The sequence below is a fragment of the Sciurus vulgaris genome (assembly GCF_902686455.1).
Source record: "Sciurus vulgaris genome assembly, chromosome: 9".
Classification (NCBI taxonomy): Eukaryota; Metazoa; Chordata; class Mammalia; order Rodentia; family Sciuridae; genus Sciurus; species Sciurus vulgaris.
In genome coordinates, this window is record NC_136469.1 from 73,241,447 (window position 1) to 73,263,925 (window position 22,479).

The window sequence follows — 22,479 nt, forward strand, 5'->3', positions numbered from 1 at the left end:
TGGAGAAGGAGGTGCGCGGTGGGTCACTTGGACTTAGAGCGACCGCACGGAACACCAGGCAGCTGCCGGAGGAAGAGGCGTGTGGTGGGTCACTGGGACTCAGAGCGACTATAAGGGGCTCCAGGTGGCTGCTCAGAGGAGGGGCCGCATAGCCAGGCGATTAGGTGCAGAGCAGGGTCCCAGGACCTAGGCGGCTTCTTGGTGGAAGAGCCACACAGACAAACTGAGGGGCAGAGTGAAGGCTCCAGGACTGCAAGCAGCTTCTCTGAGGAGAGGCAGCCTAAGGAGATTCATCTGCGAAGGGCGAGGCTTCCAGGCCCAGGAGGTAGGTCCGGGTCCCTGGAAACATTGCAGAAGAAGGCTGTCCAGCCCAGGCGGTAGATGTGAATTGAACGGAACCTCTAGGAGGGGAACAGACCAGCGAGACCTCCCCACCAGGTGAGTCCTCCCTGCCGGGTGAGGTTCTCCCACAAGGACTGTAAAACCAGAGACACAGGCCCAAACTGGCCTTGCATCAGCCCACATCCTACTTCCCCTTTGGATGACCATTCGTCAGCAAGAAGGTACCTCTGCCCACTAGAAGGGAATATACCCCACCGGAAGGCCACCACCCCTAGAGAGTCAGCTTCCTTGTGGAGCACTGCATTATCAACTTCCTCCAAGACTTCAGGCTACTGAAGGCTAAGAGGGGATATACTAGGAATCTTCAGGGACATTATAAGTCAATAGAGGAAATCTGCAATATCACAGCGGTCAACTGATACCTGAACAATATGAGAAAACAAGGAAAGAAAATGCTGCAAACAAATCTAGATGTTACATCAATGAAACCCAACGACAGCATGGCAGAAGAAATGACAGAAAGGGAGTTCAGAATGTACATAATTAAAATGATCAGGGAAGCAAATGACGAGATGCAAGAGCAAATGCAGGCACTGAATGATCTCACCAATCGACAGTTAAAAGAGCAAATACAGGAAGCAAAAGATCATTTCAATAAACAGTTAGAGATATTGAAAAAAAAAACCAAACAGAAATCCTTGAAATGAAGGAAACAATAAACCAAATTAAGAACTCCATAGAAAGCATAACCAATAGGATAGATAGAACACCTGGAAGACAGAACCTCAGATATTGAAGACAAAATATTTAACCTTGAAAATAAAGTGGACCAAACAGAGAAGATGGTAAGAAATCATGAACAGAATCTCCAAGAACTATGGGATATCATGAAAAGGCCAAATTTAACAATTATTGGGATTTAGGAAGGCTTAGATAAACAGACCAAAGGAATGAACAATCTATTCAATGAAATACTATCAGAAAATTTCCCAAATCTGAAGAATGAAATGGAAAACCAGGTACAAGAGGCTTATAAGACTCCAAGTATACAAAATTACAACAGACCGACACCAAGGACATTATAATGAAAATACCTAACATACAAAATAAAGACAGAATTTTAAAGGCTGCTAGAGAGAGGAATCAAATTACATTCAGGGGGAAACCAATACAGATATCAGCAGATTTTTCAATCCAGACCCTAAAAGCTAGAAGGGCCTGGAACATTTTTCAAGCCCTGAAAGAAAATGGATGCCAACCAAGAATCTTATACCCAGCAAAACTTACCTTCAAATTTGATGATGAAATAAAATCCTTCCATGATAAAAAAAAAAGCTAAAAGAATTTACAAAAAGAAAGCCAGCATTACAGAACATTCTCAGCAAAATATTCCATGAGGAAGAGATGAAAAACAAAGAGGCAAATCAGCAATGGGAGGAACTATCCTAAAGGAATTGTCAAATAAAGGAAGAACCAAGTCATGTCAAAATAAATAAATAAATAAATAAAATGAGCCAAATGACCGGGAATACAAATCATATCTCAATAACAACCCTGAATATTAATGGCCTGAACTCATCAATCAAAAGACACAGACTGGCAGATTGGATCAAAAAGAAAGATCCAACAATATGTTGCCTGCAAGAGACTCACCTCATAGAAAGAGATACTCATAGACTAAAGGTGAAAGGATGGGGAAAAACATACCATGCACATGGACTCAGCAAAAACGCTGGGGTATCCATCCTCATTTCAGATAATGTGGACTTCAAGTCAAAGCTAGTCAGAAGGGACAAAGAAGGACATTACATATTGCTTAAGGGAAGCATAAATCAGCAAGACATAACAATCATAAACATCTATGCCCCAAACAGTGGCTCATCCATGTATGTCAAACAAATCCTTCTCAATTTTAGAAACCAAATAGACCATAACACAATAATACTAGGTGATTTTAACACACCTCTCTCACCACTGGACAGATCTTCCAAACAAAAATTGAACAAAGAAACCATAGACCTCAATAATACAATCAATAATTTAGACTTAACGGACATTTATAGAATATAGTATCCAACCAAGAGCGAATACACTTTCTTCTCAGCAGCACATGCATCCTTCTCTAAAATAGACCATATATTATGCCACAAAGGTAATGTAAGTAAATACAAGAAGATAGAGACACTACCTTGTATTCTATCAGATCATAATGGATTGAAATTAGAAATAAATGAAAGAGTAAAAAACAGAAGCTACTCCAACACCTGGAGATTAAACAATATGCTATTACATGATGAATGGATAACAGAAGATATTAGGAAGGAAATTAAAAAATTCTTAGAGGTAAATGAGAACAAAGAAACATCATATCAAAATCTTTGGGACACTATGAAAGCAGTACTTAGAGGAAAATTTATTTCATGGAGCGAATTCAATAAAAGAAGTAAAAATCAACAAATAAACGACCTAACACTACAGCTCAAAGCCCTAGAAAAAGAAGAACAGACCAACACCAAAAGTAGTAGAAGACAGGAAATAGTTAAACTCAGAGCTGAAATCAATGAAATTGAAACAAAAGAAACAATACAAAAAATTAACAAAATAAATAGTTGGTTCTTTGAAAAAATAAACAAAATTGATAAACCCTTAGCCACTCTAACAAAGAGAAGACCAGAGAAAACCCAAATCACTAAAATTCAGAATGAACAAGGAAATATCACAACAGACACGAGTGAAATACAAAACATAATTAGAAGCTATTTTGAAAATCTATATTTCACCAAAATAGAAAATTTCGAAGACATCAACAGGTTTCTAGAGACATATGAATTGCCTAAATTGAACGAGGAGGACATACACAATTCAAATAGACCAATTTCAAGTAATGAAGTAGAAGAGGTCATCAAAAGCCTACCAACAAAGAAAAGTCCAGGACCAGATGGGTTCTCAGACGAGTTCTACAAAACCTTTAAGGAAGAGCTCATTCCAATACTTCTCAAAGTATTCCATGAAATAGAAGAGGAGGGAACCCTCCCAAACTCATTCTATGAAGCCAATATTACCCTAATACCCAAACCAGACAGAGACACATCGAGGAAAGAAAATTTCAGACCAATATCATTAATGAACATTGACGCAAAAATTCTCAACAAAATTTTAGCAAATCGCATACAAAAATATATTAAAAAGATAGTGCACCACGATCAAGTGGGTTTTATCCCAGGGATGCAAGGTTGGTTCACCATCCGGAAATCAATAAATGTAATTCACCATATCAATAGACTTAAAGTCAAGAATCACATGATTATTTCAATAGATGCAGAAAAGGCATTTGATAAAATACAGCACCCCTTCATGCTCAAAGCACTAGAAAAAATCGGGATAGTGGGAACATTCCTTAACATTATAAAGGCCATCTATGCTAAGCCCATGGCTAATATCATTCTAAATGGTGTAAAACTGAAAGCATTCCCCCTAAAAACTGGAACAAGGCAGGGATGCCCTCTTTCACCACTTCTATTCAACATCGTACTTGAAATGCTAGCCAGAGCAATTAGACAGACCAGAGAAATTAAAGGAATACAAATAGGAAAAGAAGAACTCAAACTATCCCTATTGGCAGATGGTATGATTATATACTTAGAGGAACCAGGAAATTCCACCAGAAAACTTTTAGAACTCATAAGTGAATTCAGTAAAGTAGCAGGTTACAAAATCAATGCTCATAAATCCAACTCATTTTTATACATAAGTGATGAATCCTCAGAGAAATTATGAAAACTATCCCATTCACGATAGCATCGAAAAAAATAAAATACTTGGGAATCAATCTCACAAAAGAGGTGAAAGACCTCTACAATGAGAACTACAGAACACTAAAGAAAGAAATTAAAGAAAACCTTAGAAGATGGAAAGATCTCCCATGTTCTTGGATAGGCAGAATTAATATTGTCAAAATGGCCATACTACCAAAAGTGCTATACAGATTCAATGCAATTCCAATTAAAATCCCAATGATGCACCTTACAGAAATAGAGCAAGCAATCATGAAATTCATCTGGAAGAATAAGAAACCCAGAATAGCTAAAGCAATCTTTCACAGGAAAAATGAAGCGTGTGTGGAGGGGGGGGTATCGCAATACCCGAACTTCAACTTTACTACAAAGCAATAGTAACAAAGACGGCATGGTATTGGTACCAAAATAGAAAGGTAGAACAATGGTACAGAATAGAGGACATGGACACAAACCCAAATAAATACAACTTTCTAATACTAGACAAAGGTGCCAAAAATATGCAATGGAGAAAAGATAGCCTCTTCAACAAATGGTGCTGGGAGAATTGGAAATCCATATGCAACAGAATGAAACTAAACCCATATCTCTCACCATGCACAAAGCTCAACTCAAAATGGATTAAGGACCTTGGAATCATACCAGAGACTCTGAAGATTATAGAAGAAAAAGTAGGTCCAGATCTTCAACATGTCGGCCTAGGACCAGATTTCCTCAACAGGACTCCCATAGCACAAGAAATAAAAGCAAGAATCAATAACTGGGATAGATTCAAACTAAAAAGCTTTCTCTCAGCAAAGGAAACTATCAGCAATGTGAAGAAAGAGCCTACAGAGTGGGAGAATATCTTTGCCAATCATACTTCAGATAGAGCACTAATCTCCAGAATCTATAAAGAACTCAAAAAACTCTACACCAAGAATACAAATAATCCAATCGACAAATGGGCTAAGGAAGTGAACAGACACTTCACAGAAGAAGATGTACAAGCAATCAACAGATATATGAAAAAATGTTCAACATCTCTAGTAATAAGAGAAATGCAAATCAAAACCACCCTAAGATTCCATCTCACCCCAATTAGAATGGCGATTATCAAAAATACAAGCAACAGGTGTTGGCGAGGATGTGGGGAGAAAGGTACACTCATACATTGCTGGTGGGGCTGCAAATTAGTGCAGCCACTCTGGAAAGCAGTGTGGAGATTCCTTAGAAAACTTGGAATGGAACCACCATTTGACTCAGCTATCCCACTCCTTGGTCTATACCCAAAGGACTTAAAATCAGCATACTACAGAGATACAGCCACATCAATGTTCATAGCTGCTCAATTCACAATAGCCAGATTGTGGAACCAACCTCGATGTCCTTCAATTGATGAGTGGATAAAGAAACTGTGGTATATATATATACACAATGGAATATTACTCTGTCATAAAGAACGATAAAATTATGGCATTTGCAGGCAAATGGATGAAATTGGAGACCATCATGCTAAGTGAGATAAGCCAATCTCAAAAAACTAAAGGAAGAATGATCTCGCTGATAAGTGGATGATGACACATAAGGGGGAGGGTGGGAGGAGTTAGTGTTAGGGTTAGGGTTAGGGTTAGGGTTAGGGTTAGGGAGGGGGGCAAGAATAGAGGAAGAAAGGACTGTTTAGAGGGAAAAGAAGGGTGGGAGGGGTGGGGGGAAGGGAAAAAATAATAGAATGAATCAAACAATATTACCATATGTAAATTTATGATTATACAAATGGTATGCCTTTAACCCATGTACAGACAAACAACATGTATCCCATTTGTTTACAATAAAAAAATTTTAAAAATTAAAAAAAAATAATCTGATAGGGAAAAAGTCATAGAAAACGTGTGCTTTTATTTGTGCTCTTCTTTAGTAACTATTATGGTTCAAGCTGGATCCCCAAAATATTTATATAAATGAAACCATACAGTTTTCCAAAGTCTGAAGCACAGCAATTAAAGATGCTGTCATTCACTTTATTCCACTTACAATATTTAAAAGAAAGAGGGTTCTTCAAAAACATTTTTCTATCTTACTTTTCAGATATCACTACAATTAACTTTATTTTTATCTTTTTTCTTCACTCAGTAAGTCCCTTGCTTTTAACCAGAGTCACATTAAACCATGTCCTTTCCAAACAATTAAGCTCAATTAATCTTAATGCTAAGGACACTGCCTATTTACTAAACTTTTTAATTTGAAGATAATTTTCATTTTGAAATGAAAATAGCACTTAACATAGAACATTCTAAACCTTACATTTCTCCAGCAGCTAAGGCTTCCATATGGATACCTGGATGACACATTATAGAAACACGTTAATATTCTTGACAGATATCATTTTTAATTATGGGTTTGTTGTGATAAAGATCCACTCTAACCTCAACCAAAGAGATGAAGTTATTTTCTTAGTAATCAGGCTTTAAATCTCTGTGTAATTGAGATACTAAAGTTGGAATTCCCAGTCCGAAAACAATTGTTCGGTTTAGCTTTGAATCGTGTGACTCATATTGCCCGTGACTATAAAGGCATTAGTAATATGGTTTAAACACTTGATGGGTAAAGCGGCTCTAGGAGATCACTCTGCTTCCCGATTCTGTTGCTCCGAAGGCCATTTGAAGCAAAGGTAATTAAAGAGAGAGAATTTGGATGATTCTATTGCACTAGATAAAAGAATGTAAGATATTCTTGTGTTGGCTAATTTAATGATAAGATCCACTTATCAAAGCAAGAAAGAACTTCAAAATTTTTAATTCATGAGCAATAAAAATACAAAGGAAAGACATAAAAAAGAAATGGAAAGGGAATAAGTTGTCTAAATTCCAGCAAAGTAGCACTAAGAAAACTTAGAATTAAGTTTTAAATATACATAAAAAGCTAAAGAATTATCTATAAATAGTTATAACTTATCTCACATACTGGAAGTAAGCATTTATAAGAATATGATGAAGTGTTTTTCTTCCAAAATCAAATTCCAGGGTACAGTGATTTGGTTTGAAACTCACACAGTAAGTTCATTTGAATTAAGTGTATTTTTAAAACATTTAAATGTTTACTTGCACAAACAACAGGTCAGTAAATATTATGTTGAGTTGCTTTATTGAATTTATTCATACTATACTTATTTTCTACAACCCATTATACCTTACAAATTTTTTCCTATATACTTTCTTCCTGAAAACTGTGTTCATCAATAACAGCATCCAGACTATGTGAAGGTATGGTAAGTCTCTTGGCACAAGCTCCAAGCAGATTTATTTATGTATTACATAAAAATTGTCCTCTCGTTTTAGCCACGATGATAAATAATATTGCTAATAATAAGCATTATGCAACATTAAAGATTAAAGATTTGTGTACAGAAACCACAATTCAAACAACTGAACCGATACAGGCTGGGTTGTGGGTTTTAAGAAAGAGTAGGAGATGGCGGGTGGTATTAGGAGTCAGAGATTGCATGTCTGGTTGAAAGGCATTCCACACTTTTTAAAATGCTCTTCTGGGTTTACACAACCTGAATCTGAATCTGGAGGCACGAGTTAACTTGACCATTATTTCAACATCTCTACCTCAACTATCTATTTATAATGGAAACAGGACTTAAAAGAAAACTGGAAATGATCTCCTGACCTTCAATTCCAGGCTCTACCTTCAGAATGAAATTTCTCATTGTGGCTGGCCTTTTGAGCACTGCCATTGCTCTGCCCATCCCTGTGAGTACTCCCTCCTCAGCTGTTGACTCAATTTCAGATTTGGAGTCTTAAAGTCATTGTATTTCTGGGCTAGAAAGCATTTCCTATGTCTTCTCATCTCACAAAAGAAGAGGGTGGAGCCCAGGAAAGTCGTGAGCTCAGGAATTCACCACTCTCTCAGTTCAATGTACTTCCTAGTACAAATCCCAGCTCCATGTGCCATTTACTGAGTGACCTTGGTCAAGGAACTAACCCATGGTTTTCCTGCCTGTAAAATGAGTTAAAAGAACAATCTCAGAATAGTGTGGAGATGGTAAAATATATCTCAAGTACTTTAAAGTCCTAACTCAAATCATAGGAAGCTCTCAGCAAACTTCACAATAGAGAACAAGTTTCTACAGTGACTTTAGTCTAAATTAAGCAGTTTGAATTGATCTTCATTTAGAATACCCTTCCCCTAAACTATCTCAGGTTTTCTTAAAAGGCGGTTCTGTAAAAATTCTCTGACACCATAAGAGTCTTTTAGATCTGATTTTATACCAAGGAATATTTAAGACTACCTGTACTGATTACTAAGTTACAAATGTAAAAACTTATGCTTGAATTATATTTGAGTCCAGTATAGAGATAAACCCAAGTCCAAAATTTTTTGTTGTTCTTTTTAAATATACATGAGTGTATTGTGACATATAATGCATACATGGAATATAACTTATTCTAATTAGTGTCCCATTCTTCTGGTAGTACATGATGTGGAGTTACACTGGTTGTGTATTCACATATAAGAACAGGAAAGTTATGACCAATTCATTCTACTGTCTTTACTATTCCCATCCCTCCTCCCCCCTTCATTTCCCTTTGTCTAATCCAATGAACTTTTATTCTTCCCCTCATTACCCTTCCTTGTTGTGGGTTAGCATTCACATATCACAGAGAACATTTATTTGGTCTTTAGTTTTGGAGATTGCCTTTTTTAACTTAGTATTAACAGTCTTCTTTCATCCATTTACCAGCAAATGCTATAATTTCATTCTTCTTTTTGGCTGAGTAATATTTCATTGTGTGTGTGTGTACATATCACATTTCCTTTATTCATTCATCTACTGTAGGGCACTAGTTGGTTCTATAGCTTGGCTATTGTGAACTGAGCTGCTATAAACATTTAGTGGCTATGTAGATGTAGTATGCAGATTTTAAGCCTTTTGGGTATAAACTGAGGAGTAGCATAACTGGGTCAAATGATGGTTCCATTCCAAGTTTTCTGAGGAATCTCCACACTGCTTTCCACAGTGGTTGCACCAATTTGCAGTCCCACCAGCAATGTATAAGTGAACCTTTTCCCCCACATCCTCACCAACATTTATTGTTACTTGTATTCTTGATAATTGCCACTCTGTACCTAATGCGGGGGTAGAAGCCAGGGGGGTAAAAGAAAAATGGAGGAACTTTGGATTGTGTAGAGAGAAATGAGGGGAGGGGAGGGGGTAAGGGAAGGAAAGATAGTGGAATGAGACAAACATCATTACTCTATGATTATTCATGTATGACTACATGAATTGTGTGAATCTACATCATGTACACCCATAAAAAAGTTGTGCCCCATTTGTGTACAATGAATCAAAATTCAGTCTGTAAAAATAAAAATAAATAAAATTAAAAATAAATAAAGTTCAAATTTTGAAAACCATATCTGGATCAAAAGCTATATTCATATATAGTGCTCCTAGATAAAAATCTAATCCAGGCCACATTCTTTATGCCACAGTTGACAAGTACTGTTTTGTTTTGTTGCAGTGCTAGGGAGTGAACCCAGGGCTTCAGCACATGCTAGGGAAACACTCCACCACTGAGCTACATCTTCAGCTCCAAAAAGTATTAACTGTCTAAAGCTCCAAACCATTTATATTGACTGTTTCTTTAAGATTATTATGTTCCAGTATACATATTTCATTAATTTTGATATGTACTTTTCATATTTTAACATCACTGAAATTGAAATATCTTTCAAATGTGATGTAATCAAGCATTATGGCAGCCAAACAGCAGTGTTTTTCTTCTGGAGTGGTGATATATGAAATAATGATGCATTTTAGAATGACGGCATCTTAGAATACATGAAATACAATAATTCCAGAACACCAGTTAACTTCATCGTTATAGACCTTCTGCTACCAACTGACTATAACCATGCCTTCCCATTTGTATAAATGAGAACTGTAAGTTCAATCTGTGTTTACTGTAGTCTGAATATGCATTACTAACTAAGCAAGAAACCTCTCCCCCGCACATTTTATAACAAAGGAGATTTCAAAGGAGTGAGGGATCTTTCAATATTTGAGTTTGGGGACACAAAACTTAAAGTTTACCCTCCCATATTCCCTTCACTTTGAACTTAAAAATGTTAAAAACCAGAAAACACTATTGATTTCAGAGATTTTTTAAAGGCACATTATTCACAACTAATCTTAAGAAATGTAAATAAAGGCATTGCATATAAGTTTAAAGGCAAAAAGTATTCCAGTGTTCTAAATCATTGGACAAAATTAATTCAGGTTTTCCCATTAGATATTAAACTGCTTCTATTTCAGAGGTGAAGCTACATCACTGTCAGGTATAATGCTCAATGGTGAATTGTTACCTATTCTCTTTTAAAACCAAATTAATGGATCACTTACTATCTTTTGCTGCCTTACTTTATTGCTCTTGTTATTTTACAAGTTTGAACAATCTGGAGGAAGTTCCAGTGCACAGGTAAACTTCTAGTTGTATCTTCAAATGACACATTCATCATTTTAAGTGTTTTCATTGTCGGAATCACTCACATTATATTTCTTTTCATAGAGATTTAACTTTTTCCCACTACAAGTGTCACCGTTTTTCCCTCAGATCCTATTTCCCCAACCTCCACAAGTGCCCCCGGTAAGCATGGGTTTGGGAATATCAAATTGATTAGTAGGACAATGGTTATGAAACTTTCTGAATTTTCAAACGGAAATAGGTCACCAGGCATCAGCAATTCACACTCCTGTTCCTGCATATCTTGTGGTGGGGTGTGACAAAGGATGGGCAAATTTCCCCCAAATCATCAACAACCTCCTCCAGTGTCTTTCTATGCCTGCCATCAAAAAGATGTTATCTGCATTGATTATGTTATGATATCCCCTAGTTACTCTTCATAAGACACCACCTCTATGACATCCATTCTTTTGTTTTTACTAAATATCTTTGCTGCTTTCTTTTCTCTAAAAAGTTTTCCCCAGCTTTCTACAACTCTTTATCAAAGATCAAACAAACTATTTCTGTTTTTGCTGGGGTCGTTTCAATCTCTCCTAATATATTTTATATACCTTTTCAATAAAGGCTGGAAGAACACTCAACAGTTTCCTTTAGTCTATATATAACACTTGTAGACAGCATTCATTCAACTAAGTGTCTACCACATAATAGGGGTGATGGTGAATGCTAGAAACACAAAAAGCATTAGATAAGTTCACAATCTGATAAGGAAGACAGATTGATCAACGAAAACTACAACACAGTTTGATAAATGCTCCTACACAAACACAAAGCTAGATTAGGCTGCAAGTCAGACTTCAAGAAGGAGTTAGCATCTGGGCCAGGTCTCAAAGGATGAGGAGTGGGTGGGACATTTGGAGAGGAAGAACAGTAAGTGCAGGGGCACAAATCTGAAAAGCACAAGGCAATTTGGGGGAAGAATAATTAATACAAGGAGGCTGTAACACATGGTTGGGACCATGTCAAAGTTGGACAATACTTAAGTAATGATGTTCCAAAAAGTTCAAACACATTTTAAAATAGCACCTTGTTCAATTTCTTGTCTGATTCTCTAAATCTCTTTAAAATACAAACATAACTTTCTTAACTTAGTTTTATATTTAAGTGTAAAAAACATTTCCCCTTATAGTTCATTTCAAACCGTTTCAACTGCAAATAGGCTTTGGAAATTTGTGGCTAAACTTGTCCTCAATGGAACATTTCTTTCCCTTTAATGTTTTCACATATCAAATTTTAGCTGCTTGATTTCTGGGTACTTGCATTTATAATTAATTGCTAATTATTTTGTTTTTCTTATAGGAGCTAAATACACTATCTCCCTTTTTTGGCTGAAATTCACTATGATTTAAGTGGTTTAAGACCCTAAAGTTTTAGTTTTTAATTATAATTTAGTAGTCTTCATTAACATCTTCTTTTTTGAGTGTGTGTGTGTATGTGCGTTTATATTTCGTCAAATAGAATTTTTTGTTAAAGAATAGTATTATCCAGGATATCAACAAATTAAAATAAATTATTATAAATATTACTTAAAATGCAATGTTAAATTCACTATGATTTCCGTTCCTGGCCCATTAACATCTTTTATTTTAAATTATGTAACTATATGTAGGAACAAAAAGAATATAGGAATCACTAGTATTGGAAATGGAAACTCTTCCTACCACTAGAGGGCAGAATAGTATTTAAAAGTAGGCAAGTAAAGCCCACTGGAATTTGCAAGAACTGTAACACTGATTCACAAGTCAGATTGTCAGGCTTTTCTTTTGAAAGATAAAGCAAAATGACCATACCTCTTGAAAGAAAAATAAATCATACAGAATCCTATGCTTCCTAAGGGAGGTGTCTTGTGTACTGTTATGCCCAGTCCTAGACACAGAACAACTGCTCAATACATATGTCAAGCATGGGGATGAAGAGATGGTTGGAAGAATAAGTGAATGAGTAGTGAGGAAAAAAGCCCAAAGGAAATGTCTGTAGTTTGTTTTTTCATAATTCATTTTTTTCCCTTCTTTAGATTCCAATTCCTTTTCCTTTTCCTTACGATCCAAACCAGGTAATTATACTTAAAGCTTCCTTTAAGAAAATATTTAAATGAATACAAAATATAAACTTGAAAATCTCTAGATTTTAATTGAAGAGAAATTTTATACCAAGAATTAATGACTAGCATTCTTTTTGGGGGTCTATTAGTTATTTATATTCAATGTACAAATTCAACAATTCAATGTACAAATATAGACCTAAAACCTGATACATTCAGTGGTTGTGTGGAACAAACCCTGGGACCAATAGAAAACGTGAAAGCAAATTGGTCTGGAGATGCCAACTCTAGATCTGTTCTTTAACACTTTGGAATAATCAAGCTCCTTTGGGCCTTACCTTCTTCTCAAAAGCAAAATAGTAAAAATAGAAAATTTATAAAATTCATTGTGCCACTAAAATGTTATGCTTACATTTAACATTTAATGGGGGTGGGGATACTTTCTTACTGAAATGTAATCTGACCTAGAAAACTTAACTGTATTTAGGGTTATGGTCATTATGGTACATAAGGTATATTAAAATTTTACTTTTGATGGGATTTTACTGAATTAGTGATAATTATATGAGACTGATTTTAGTCAAAAAACAAAAATGATATATATTTTATAATATATTAATTCTAATTTTTAAAATGATACTCTTCTTAAAAATACAGAAAATAACATTATTATAATTTCTTTCATAAGTTAACTCAAAAGTATATATTTTTTCAATCTAGTAAGCACAGGTTTAACAATCTTCAAAAGAAGTCCATACTATGTTTAGAGTCCACAAAAGAAAACATGAACATGTTTCCAGAAATAGGTTTAAGAAAGAGGCACCAAACCAAGAGGGGATACTTAAAATATTAGTGAATATGAATCTTGATAGATATTTTAAATGCTAAGAATTCTAAAAAGCATGTTTTCATTTACCAAGCTAATATAAAATTATAACAAAAAAGTTAAAATGCTGAATTTATAACTCCAGGATTATTTTATCCTTCCTTTATTCTAGGTCCTGACACCTAGTGAATTCATAATGGTAAATATATTTTGCCTTATTAACCTATAAAGTTTATAAATATATGATATACAATACCCTGCATAAAATGAGCCAATTCATTCTGAAAATTATTAATCCAATTCATGTAGATACAAAATAAAGCACAGCTGTTAAATTGGAACCCCCAAAACAATCTTAATGCCTGAGAACGATTCTATATTCACTTATTATTCAAGTCATCTCAACACATGGCAGAATCAACCCACCTTATTAGAACTCATGAGTTATAAAATCAGTTTCCTCCAAGACATTTAGATCAAAGTTTCTGCATGAAACAATTTCCTCTATGACTGATGAGAGTGAGAGTCAAACATAATGAATATAGTTACAAGACAGAAGAAAACATTTCTATAAATTAAAAGAATGTAAATCTTGGTATTGCATCTTCATTTTAAAATTTTACATTATGTAAATAAAATCCTAAGCAATAAAATGGAATTTTCAATAAAACCATTTTCATATACAAAATAATCTAATTTATACATGTATTAAATAAAAGTTAAAAATAAATTCATTGATAGTCCTGATCATTGATTTTTCTTCTTTTACAGTTAATTACCTCTATTTTGAACCAACTAGGGGTAAGTAAATTTTATGCTATTATAAACTACAAATTTACTGAATGGATTGAAGATAATAGCTTGTTTTTTTTTTTATTTATAGGGCTTTCTTGGGGTAAGATTTTATCTCTATTTATATTTATAAAAGTAAGTGGCAATATCAAGAAAGGTAAGAATAACTCCTCTGAACTATAAAAACACATGGCAGAATTAACCCATCTTATTAATTTAGTACCTTTTTTTTTTTTTTTAACCACTTCAAACACTTCTATAAGGCCCTCAGAGGCAAAGTGGGAAAAATAAAGTCCCATGTTGTAGACAAGACAGGTCAAGGTCCAATTTAGCAACATTAAAGTATAGCAGAGTCACATTATTTTCTACTCTCAACCCACACAGTCACATCAATATTAACACATTAGCCATAAAATGGGAGAGACAAGTGGTTACAGTGCTTTCATATAACTATAACCTGTATTTTCTATTTCAACAGAAATAATCCTGTCACTGTTATGCCACAAATTATACATGGTTAGTAAAATCTCTAAATATTTTTCTATTTGGAGAGCACTGTTATATATTTTTAAATATTTTATCATAAGTGTTTTATCACCTGAGATTGTGTCCATGTTGGTATATTAATACTATGATGAAATCGTGTGTAAACAAGACAACCAAATTACAAAGGATTTCTTCAAAGGATGTATTTTTAAATCAGTTTATTTATTAAAACTCCAGAAATATGAGAAAAGAATAACCACCAGAAGTCCTATGCATAAAAGAACTTACACTTCTGAACAACAGTAACCTCTAAAAGTGCTAGAATTTTCAAATTCCCTCTTTAGCTACCAAATATTTTGCTTTTAAGATAATTATGACCTTACATAAACTTAGCATACACTTGTATTTGAGTTGGAAATTCTTTCAAAAGCTCAAGAATGTCTGCTGGCAAGACAAATACTGATATCTTAGATTAAAAGATATTACCAAATAAACTGTCTTCAGTTCAAAATTATGCAGACAATTTCAACAATGCTAGCCAAATCAGGTGTGGCTCTTAGACTTCAAGTCACAAACTGCATTATTTTGACTAACATGCGAATCATTTATGTAAGACATACTTTTCCTATCTGCATCCTTAAAGTAATAAATCACAAAAGATTCATAACCTGAGTAGGGTTATTGTACAATAGAGAAGAGAACAGATTCTGTAACTAGGTAGACCAGAATTCAAACCTAAGCTCTGTCCCTTACTGAATAAAATCTTAGGCAATCTTTCAAAATCTCATTTGCTTCATCTATAAAATGGAATATCACCTGACTTCATAGGACTATTGTGAGGATTAAGTGATAATGATGTAGATACTCAGAAAATGGGATCTATCATTGCTATTTACTCAGTCTCTAAAAGAAAAACAAATTTCATTATCTCTAAAACATTAGAAAAGCAAACATGAAGGGGACATAACCTAGCAACAGAGATGGCAGATGTTCCTCCAGGAAGGTCTTAAACTAACATTTTAATCTGATTTTTCTTTCTTATAGATGGTGCTGAATAGTTACAATTATCAGAAGATTATTTGCATCTATCTTATCTATAGCTGATAGTGGTTTTATCATTTTTCATATTCTGTCAATGTTATAGTGAAAATTCTAAAATACCACAAAGAATCTGTTATCTATAAACCATCTGCTTCAGTCATACTTTAAATAAAACTTCAACACAATCTAATGTCTTTATTAATTTCACTTCAAATATATCAAAATTATTAAAAATTAAGTAAATGACATTTTCATACAGTTTCTCAAACTTTCTTTTGAGAGCTTTCATAAGTAGTTTCAATTTCAAAGAATTCTATTTATTGCCAGGAAGAAGCAACTACTTCTTGTCAAACAGTAAAAGTAGAAGCCAGCTCTTTCACATTGGGAAAAGGTAACCAATGAGCACGATCCTAAGGACCAGGATTTTATGAAATTTTAAAATAATATCATATTAAGCCTCACAATATAACTCTTCCAGAGAGACCAAGGTATCCTAAAATCAAACATAGCAATATTTCTTTGCAAAACTTACACTAAGAAGGAAAAAGCCTCTTCCCAGATCAGTTCAGGTTTACCACCAAAAAAGTCAATACATCAAATCAACAACAATCAAGACAAAAAAACCCACCACTTTGTTTTACCTTAGCCCGAGTTCTGCTCGGTAGGCTACACAGTAAGCCTACCTTTTCAAACATCTGAAAAAAGGTACCATGCCCCTTTTCCCCAAATCTCCTTTTCTTTAGATGTCTCATCTATAATTTAACTGTAAGGAAAAAGGAATTCTGATAGTCCATACTGCAGTTTGTCAGGAGTCAATACCATGGCACTTTCCAATAGATATCCTTAGCCAGAGTGTGATACACATGTCCACTGGAACAAGTAATGTTCTTTTCTTTCCTCTTCCCTGCTCCAAAAGACCTTAGTACACCAACCCTCTCCTTTCCTCCATGATTTACATTAACCAAGTATCTCTCAAAAACTAACTTCAATCCTTAACATTCATTTCTCATGAAAAGCACTCTAAATTCACAACAACCTCTCTCTGTCCCTGCCTGATTTCAATTCCTTTTCACATCCATCTTTAATTCATTTGTGATATACAGTAATTGCAGTAGAGTGAAATCTCCATAAATTACTAATTTCCTAGACATATTTTTTTTAAATTTAGAAGTTCTGAAAAATGAGAACATGAGCTCTTATTCATTGATCTTGATCTTTATTGACCAAAATAACTGAAAATTTTCTTATAAAATGGATGACTCAAAGACAAAAATACAGTTTCCACTTTTGAAATCAGCTTCAACAAGATCATACAAAGCAAAATATGAAGCAAATAATTTTTAAAAAATCATATTAGACATTAAACAACAAGAGCAACAGAAATACTCCTCCAAAGAAAGACTGACGTGGCATGAACATCCTTCAAACCTCAGATTGCGGGAGGAAAAGAACTAATAACAAGAACTAGATAGAAAGCAGAAGTTACATCTGATAGGGAATTTATCTTTGTTCTAACTACAATTCTTCAAGAGCATCAGTTAATAAATTTGGGTTAAGCCATGCTTAAGTAGAATACATACAAAATATAACTATTTCTAATCCTTTTGACCAGAAAGGTAGAAATTCCATTTTATTGTATTTACTGATTTTTTTTTTCCGATGCAAAACCTTCTAAATACAAACACTTTGAAAGTGAATAAAATGACCTCCAAGCGAACTACCCTGCCCTTCTATAGGATGAATTCTGTCACTGCCTTCTTTTCAGTGCACATTCCTTTGCTGGCCTCTGGCTTACATGGACACCACAAGCTATGACCCATTGCAGTCGGCTTCAGAGTCCTCACTCCAGTGTGCATCTCGTTTCTCTGTCACAAGTTTGATGAATTGGGAGTGGCTGGCATAAAGTTTGAGTTTATCACTGATGTCAACCCATTTCACTTTTCCAGCATCATCTCCAGCTTCTAGGGTAAGATTGTCCATTATCTCACCTGGTTACCAAAGAAAAGTCATCACCAAAAAAAAGGAATTCATTAGTTTCTTTTTCCCAGCATAACTACATCTTCAAGTATTCTTCATAAAAATAATCATAAATCACTACTGTATGAGTGGCCAAGAAAATTAAAAATTAAAATATTCCAAATTGCCCACATTTTAATTAACTTCCTAAATTTCAAGTTGAGCAGCAATAAGAAAAGATTTTCTCTTTAAAAAGGTAATAGTATGTTTATGAAAGAAAATGTATCAAATGAGTATGAAACCTTATATCAAAAATAAAATACATGAGAAATTAAACTTGAATGAGAAACACACACACACACACACACATACACACAGACATACAAACACATACACACACACACAAACACAAATAACTAGAGACTTAAGTGGACTTTTCTCAGCATGACCAAAAAAATTAAAATCAGAAAATATTTATACTTACACATGCATACAAATACATTTATTAAAGTCTCTTAACTATAGTTATTTTAAAAATTAAAATAAGCATTCTCCATCATTTTTAGGACTATAAATAACATATTTTTATAAGACAATTTGGAAATGTTTATCAGGTACTTTTAGAAAGCAAATGTTCCTTGATAAGCATTCATTAAATAAATATCAGAGTGTGTACCAGACACTAAGCTGGGCACTGAAGGTAAATAACAATCCAGGGATTCCACTCTGAAGAATTTATCCAAAGGAAATGAGGCAAGCCTGTTAAAGACATTCCCTGTTTACATCATCTATTCTCTAACTTTCAATCAACTTATAATAATTACTTTTAATGAAATAATAAAGGTAATGCTTAAAAGTAAGAACTATTCTTATATTTTAGCACATAGATTCCGAAATCCCAATGTTAAAATGACAGCTGTATGTGCATCCTCATTATAACTGCAACATCCAACCATTCACAGGGAACAAGAACTAAAAAGTAAATCTGAATCCGAAAGTTAAAGAATCAAATTATCTAAATAACAACTCTCTAACATTAATTGTCTTATCAGAACTAATATATCTGAAAGGTTCTTTTACTCACCCCTCTGGACACTTAATACATTATACAAAACAAAAATTTTAAAAGTTTAAAAGCAGATAGATGGTCTGAAAGAGTTCAGAAGTCACAATGCCTATCTTCACAGAAAAAAGCTGAATTGAAAATTAACAATTCTTTTTAGATCCAACAGAGGGCACACTGCTTCCCCCTGTCTAGAGGAAGTCCCCTCTTGGTTTCCAGAAGGGCAAAATGAAAGTAACCATTTTAAAATGTGCTCAGAGTACACTGCCCTTGTGGAAAATTATTTTACTGAGGCCTAACCAACCTTGGAAAAGGGAAATATCCAATTCCACAGCACTCTGCCTTCCTGTCTGACCTAAGGATGAGAAAAGGAAGAGAAGCCGAGAAGCACCAGTAAAGGTCACAGGCAGGGGTAGAGGCTCACTAAAAGGCTGAGACACAATCACTGGCTTCTCCCCGAAAACTTACCATCACAGGGGAACACAACTGAAGGGCACATCTTACGCCTTATTAAGAAGTCTCTAAGGTAACCCAAAAACAACAGAAGAGATAAAAAACAAGGACACTAGAGGAAATTTTAGTCTCTGACTCCTATATCTTTAGCAATAAATACAGCTATTCTGGCCAGATTAAAAACAAAACTTCACACTAAAGTCCTATTTGTCTCAATTTCTTTTACCAGATAAATCATGTCCAGTTTTTAAAATACACTGCAGGTATGCTAAAAGTCAAAAACACAGTCTGAGGAGACAAAGTAAACATCAAGACCAAAGTTAGATATCTACTTCAGAAAAATTTCTTTCTTTCTTTCTTTCTTTCTTTCTTTCTTTCTTTCAAGGGAGAAAGGAAAGTGAAATGAAAACAGTGAACAACATATAAACTATGTAAACAATCTTTTTGGAGGATCGGTTATTTTCTTTTAACTACCCCCACCAAAACAAAATAACAAATTTGTCACTATTCACGTTGTATAAACCTGACTGTAAGTTCTATTTGCATATTTCTTCTAAGTTCTTGATACTAGAAGGATGAATTTTTTAATATATTAAAGTAGTTGTATAAGAATGGAAATAGTGCCAGGAGTTTCCCCCACCAAAAGCACAGAGAAGTCACAGATCTTCTAATCTAGTCCATTTTATAAATGAACAAATTGAGTCCAAGAGGAAAATTGATTTGCACATGGCTGCACAGCTCAGAGTAAAGCCATGAGTAGTAGAACATTTGGTTCTTGGATACACAGAATTCTCACTTCATTATGCTACAGATAAATACCAAATACCTAAGAAATCGTCCAATTTGGCAATCAAATATGTTTCAAGAGAAGTTAATCAATGTATAAAAATAATTTTGAAGATAGATTTCCCTCTTTTTATAACAGATTTGATTCCCCCAAATAAATTCTAAAATCCACAGACCAGAAAAAGCATTCATTTTTAATTTTCTCAGTATTTGGAATCTTTCTGATATTGTTCAGTGTTTTAACAATGTGTGCTTATTATTAAAATATTTCAAACAATAAGACAAATATGAATCCCATTTACTTTATCATTGCCCTACTAACCCACACAAATTCCCAGTAGCTTTCATTTGCGTCTTATGCAAATGGAAATATATTATACAAATAATATGATAATCTTTTAAAACACATCATTTTAGCCCATAAATTCTTAATTTCATACACTACCAATAGTTACTGGCAATAACACTTTTGAGGCTTTATTCTATGTAATCTTTCAAAGCCAACAACTTCGCTTTCATATTAGTTCTAAAACTAATAATTTGCCTAAAATGCTAAAATAGTATAACGGCCCCAGTAAGCTTCTTGACTTACACTGATCCTCAATTCCAGTCAATCCAATAAACATGAGTATAAAATTACCTGTTTCATCATGGTAGTTCACAGCTTCTGTCTCCATCCATGCATTATCAGTGTTTCGAGGATCATCAACATATCCCTTATATATCTATTTTTAAAAGGAGGTAGATAAAAAAAAGTCTAGGGTGAAACAGAAATGGTAGAACAAAAACATGTTCAGAAGATTCACTAGATTCAGAAATGTAAATATCCTGTTGCACAACAATGGTTAAATTTGTTGTGTGTATTTTATCAAAGTTTTTAAAAGAAACATAAATATCATAGACCCTTTAATGTAGCTTTCATACACTTCTTTTAAATTTCCCATGGGACAATATTTTCTTTTGAGGCAGCTTTAAGATTCACAAAACTCTCCATACCTTAGATTTCTAATTTCAAAATGTAAGAGGGGTTGGGGATGTAGCTAAATGGTAGAGCGTGTGCTTTAACATATGGGAGGGTCTAGGTTTAATCCCCAACAGCAGGAAAAATATTAAAACAGTCCTTTTGAGCCATAAGATTTCTTTTAAAAGCTCCACAATTTCGGCATTTTTCCATTTTAATATAATTTCTGTGATTGTAAGTTCATAAGCAGAAAAGTAGATTCTTCTATTCAAACAAAGGAGACCTATAAATAAAACTAAGATATTCATGCTGTTAATACATGAAAAGATTTGGATCTAGTGATCTAACACAAATGTGATCCAACAAAAAAATAAATAAAACTGAATAACAGAGATAAAAGATTAAGAAATCCCAATTCTGGAAAGAAAACAAAGTAATCCAAATGAAAGTCAATGAAAAGAAAAGAAAATCTATTCCTTTCCTTATTATTAGTGCACATATATCTTATAAGTTTTTTTTTTTTTTTCTTAATTACAGAGAGTATGTAAACAAAATAGACCTGGGACTTAAGTTGTTATCTACCTGAAAGACTTATAAAACTCAAAATGTGTCCTTTCAAAGAGAGGATTCATGCAAAAAACAAAAAAGGGGGAAGAGGGTTCTGTTGGATGGGTACTCAGCAGATAAGAAAATGGCTTATCTGTCATATTGAGTCATATCTGGTCTAAAGAAAAAACTAAAAGGAACAAATAAATTATGATTAAATTGACCTAAAGTTAAACTATGAAAGTTTAAATAGAAATGTATTTTAAAGTGAAGATCTATAATCTGTTTTTATGAATATATTTTTCAAATATACAAGTGTTTAATTTTCTTTAGAAAAGGTTCTAGGTTGCAGGTGAATTTTAAGTCATTTTTTATTAATTCATAGGACTAAATCCCTTCTGGGAACCACCAATTCTTACCACTAGATGTTCCTGGCTGAAGAGTTTGTGCAACTGTTCCTCTATTTCTCTCTTTTCAGCACTGGATTTCTGTAATGAATTAAGAGCTTCCTCACCAAATTCTCTTTTCAGTGTCGCACTAATCTTCTCTCCTGGATCTACCATCCCCTAAGAATCACATTATTCAAAAAAAAAAAAAAAAAAAAAAAGGAATAATAGGTTTGATTTATTCATGAAATATTTACTGAGTTACAATAGACTATTATTCAATTGGCCCATAATAATGGCCCCCACTCCTCTGTGATATGCTCTTCTCTAAATCATCTGTTTCTAGTAGAAGCTGCCATAAACGTACCTCATCTATGTGGCCACAGTGATTGCCCAAAGTTAGCCTATGGTGAGCCAATCAAATTCATTTCCTGACACATTCCAAACTTAAATTAAGCAAAGAAGGCCAGGGGTAAGAAAGAATACAGCAAATA

At 34.1% G+C, this 22,479-nt stretch overlaps 2 protein-coding genes across 7 annotated transcripts in view; one reads left to right on the forward strand and one right to left on the reverse strand.

Annotated features, from left to right (window-relative positions):
• Positions 1-5,980: 5,980 nt before the first annotated feature.
• Positions 5,981-17,174, forward strand: SCPPPQ1 (secretory calcium-binding phosphoprotein proline-glutamine rich 1). The gene is made up of 2 exons (XM_079153965.1): positions 5,981-7,921; positions 10,694-17,174. Exons 1-2 carry the CDS (start codon positions 7,817-7,819, stop codon positions 10,799-10,801), a joined length of 213 nt encoding a protein of 70 aa, XP_079010091.1. The 5' UTR covers positions 5,981-7,816; the 3' UTR covers positions 10,802-17,174.
• The window catches only part of NUDT9 (nudix hydrolase 9), a 28,717-nt gene continuing 23,268 nt past the window's right edge, over positions 17,031-22,479 (reverse strand). For all 6 annotated transcript variants that reach the window (XM_079153328.1, XM_079153327.1, XM_079153329.1 and 3 more), the window contains 3 exons: positions 22,019-22,165; positions 20,733-20,817; positions 17,031-17,822 (listed from right to left, as the gene is read on the reverse strand). In XM_079153328.1, the coding sequence (XP_079009454.1) occupies positions 17,644-17,822; positions 20,733-20,817; positions 22,019-22,165 (411 nt within the window). In that variant the 3' untranslated portion in view covers positions 17,031-17,643. The remainder of the gene's footprint in view (positions 17,823-20,732; positions 20,818-22,018; positions 22,166-22,479) is intronic.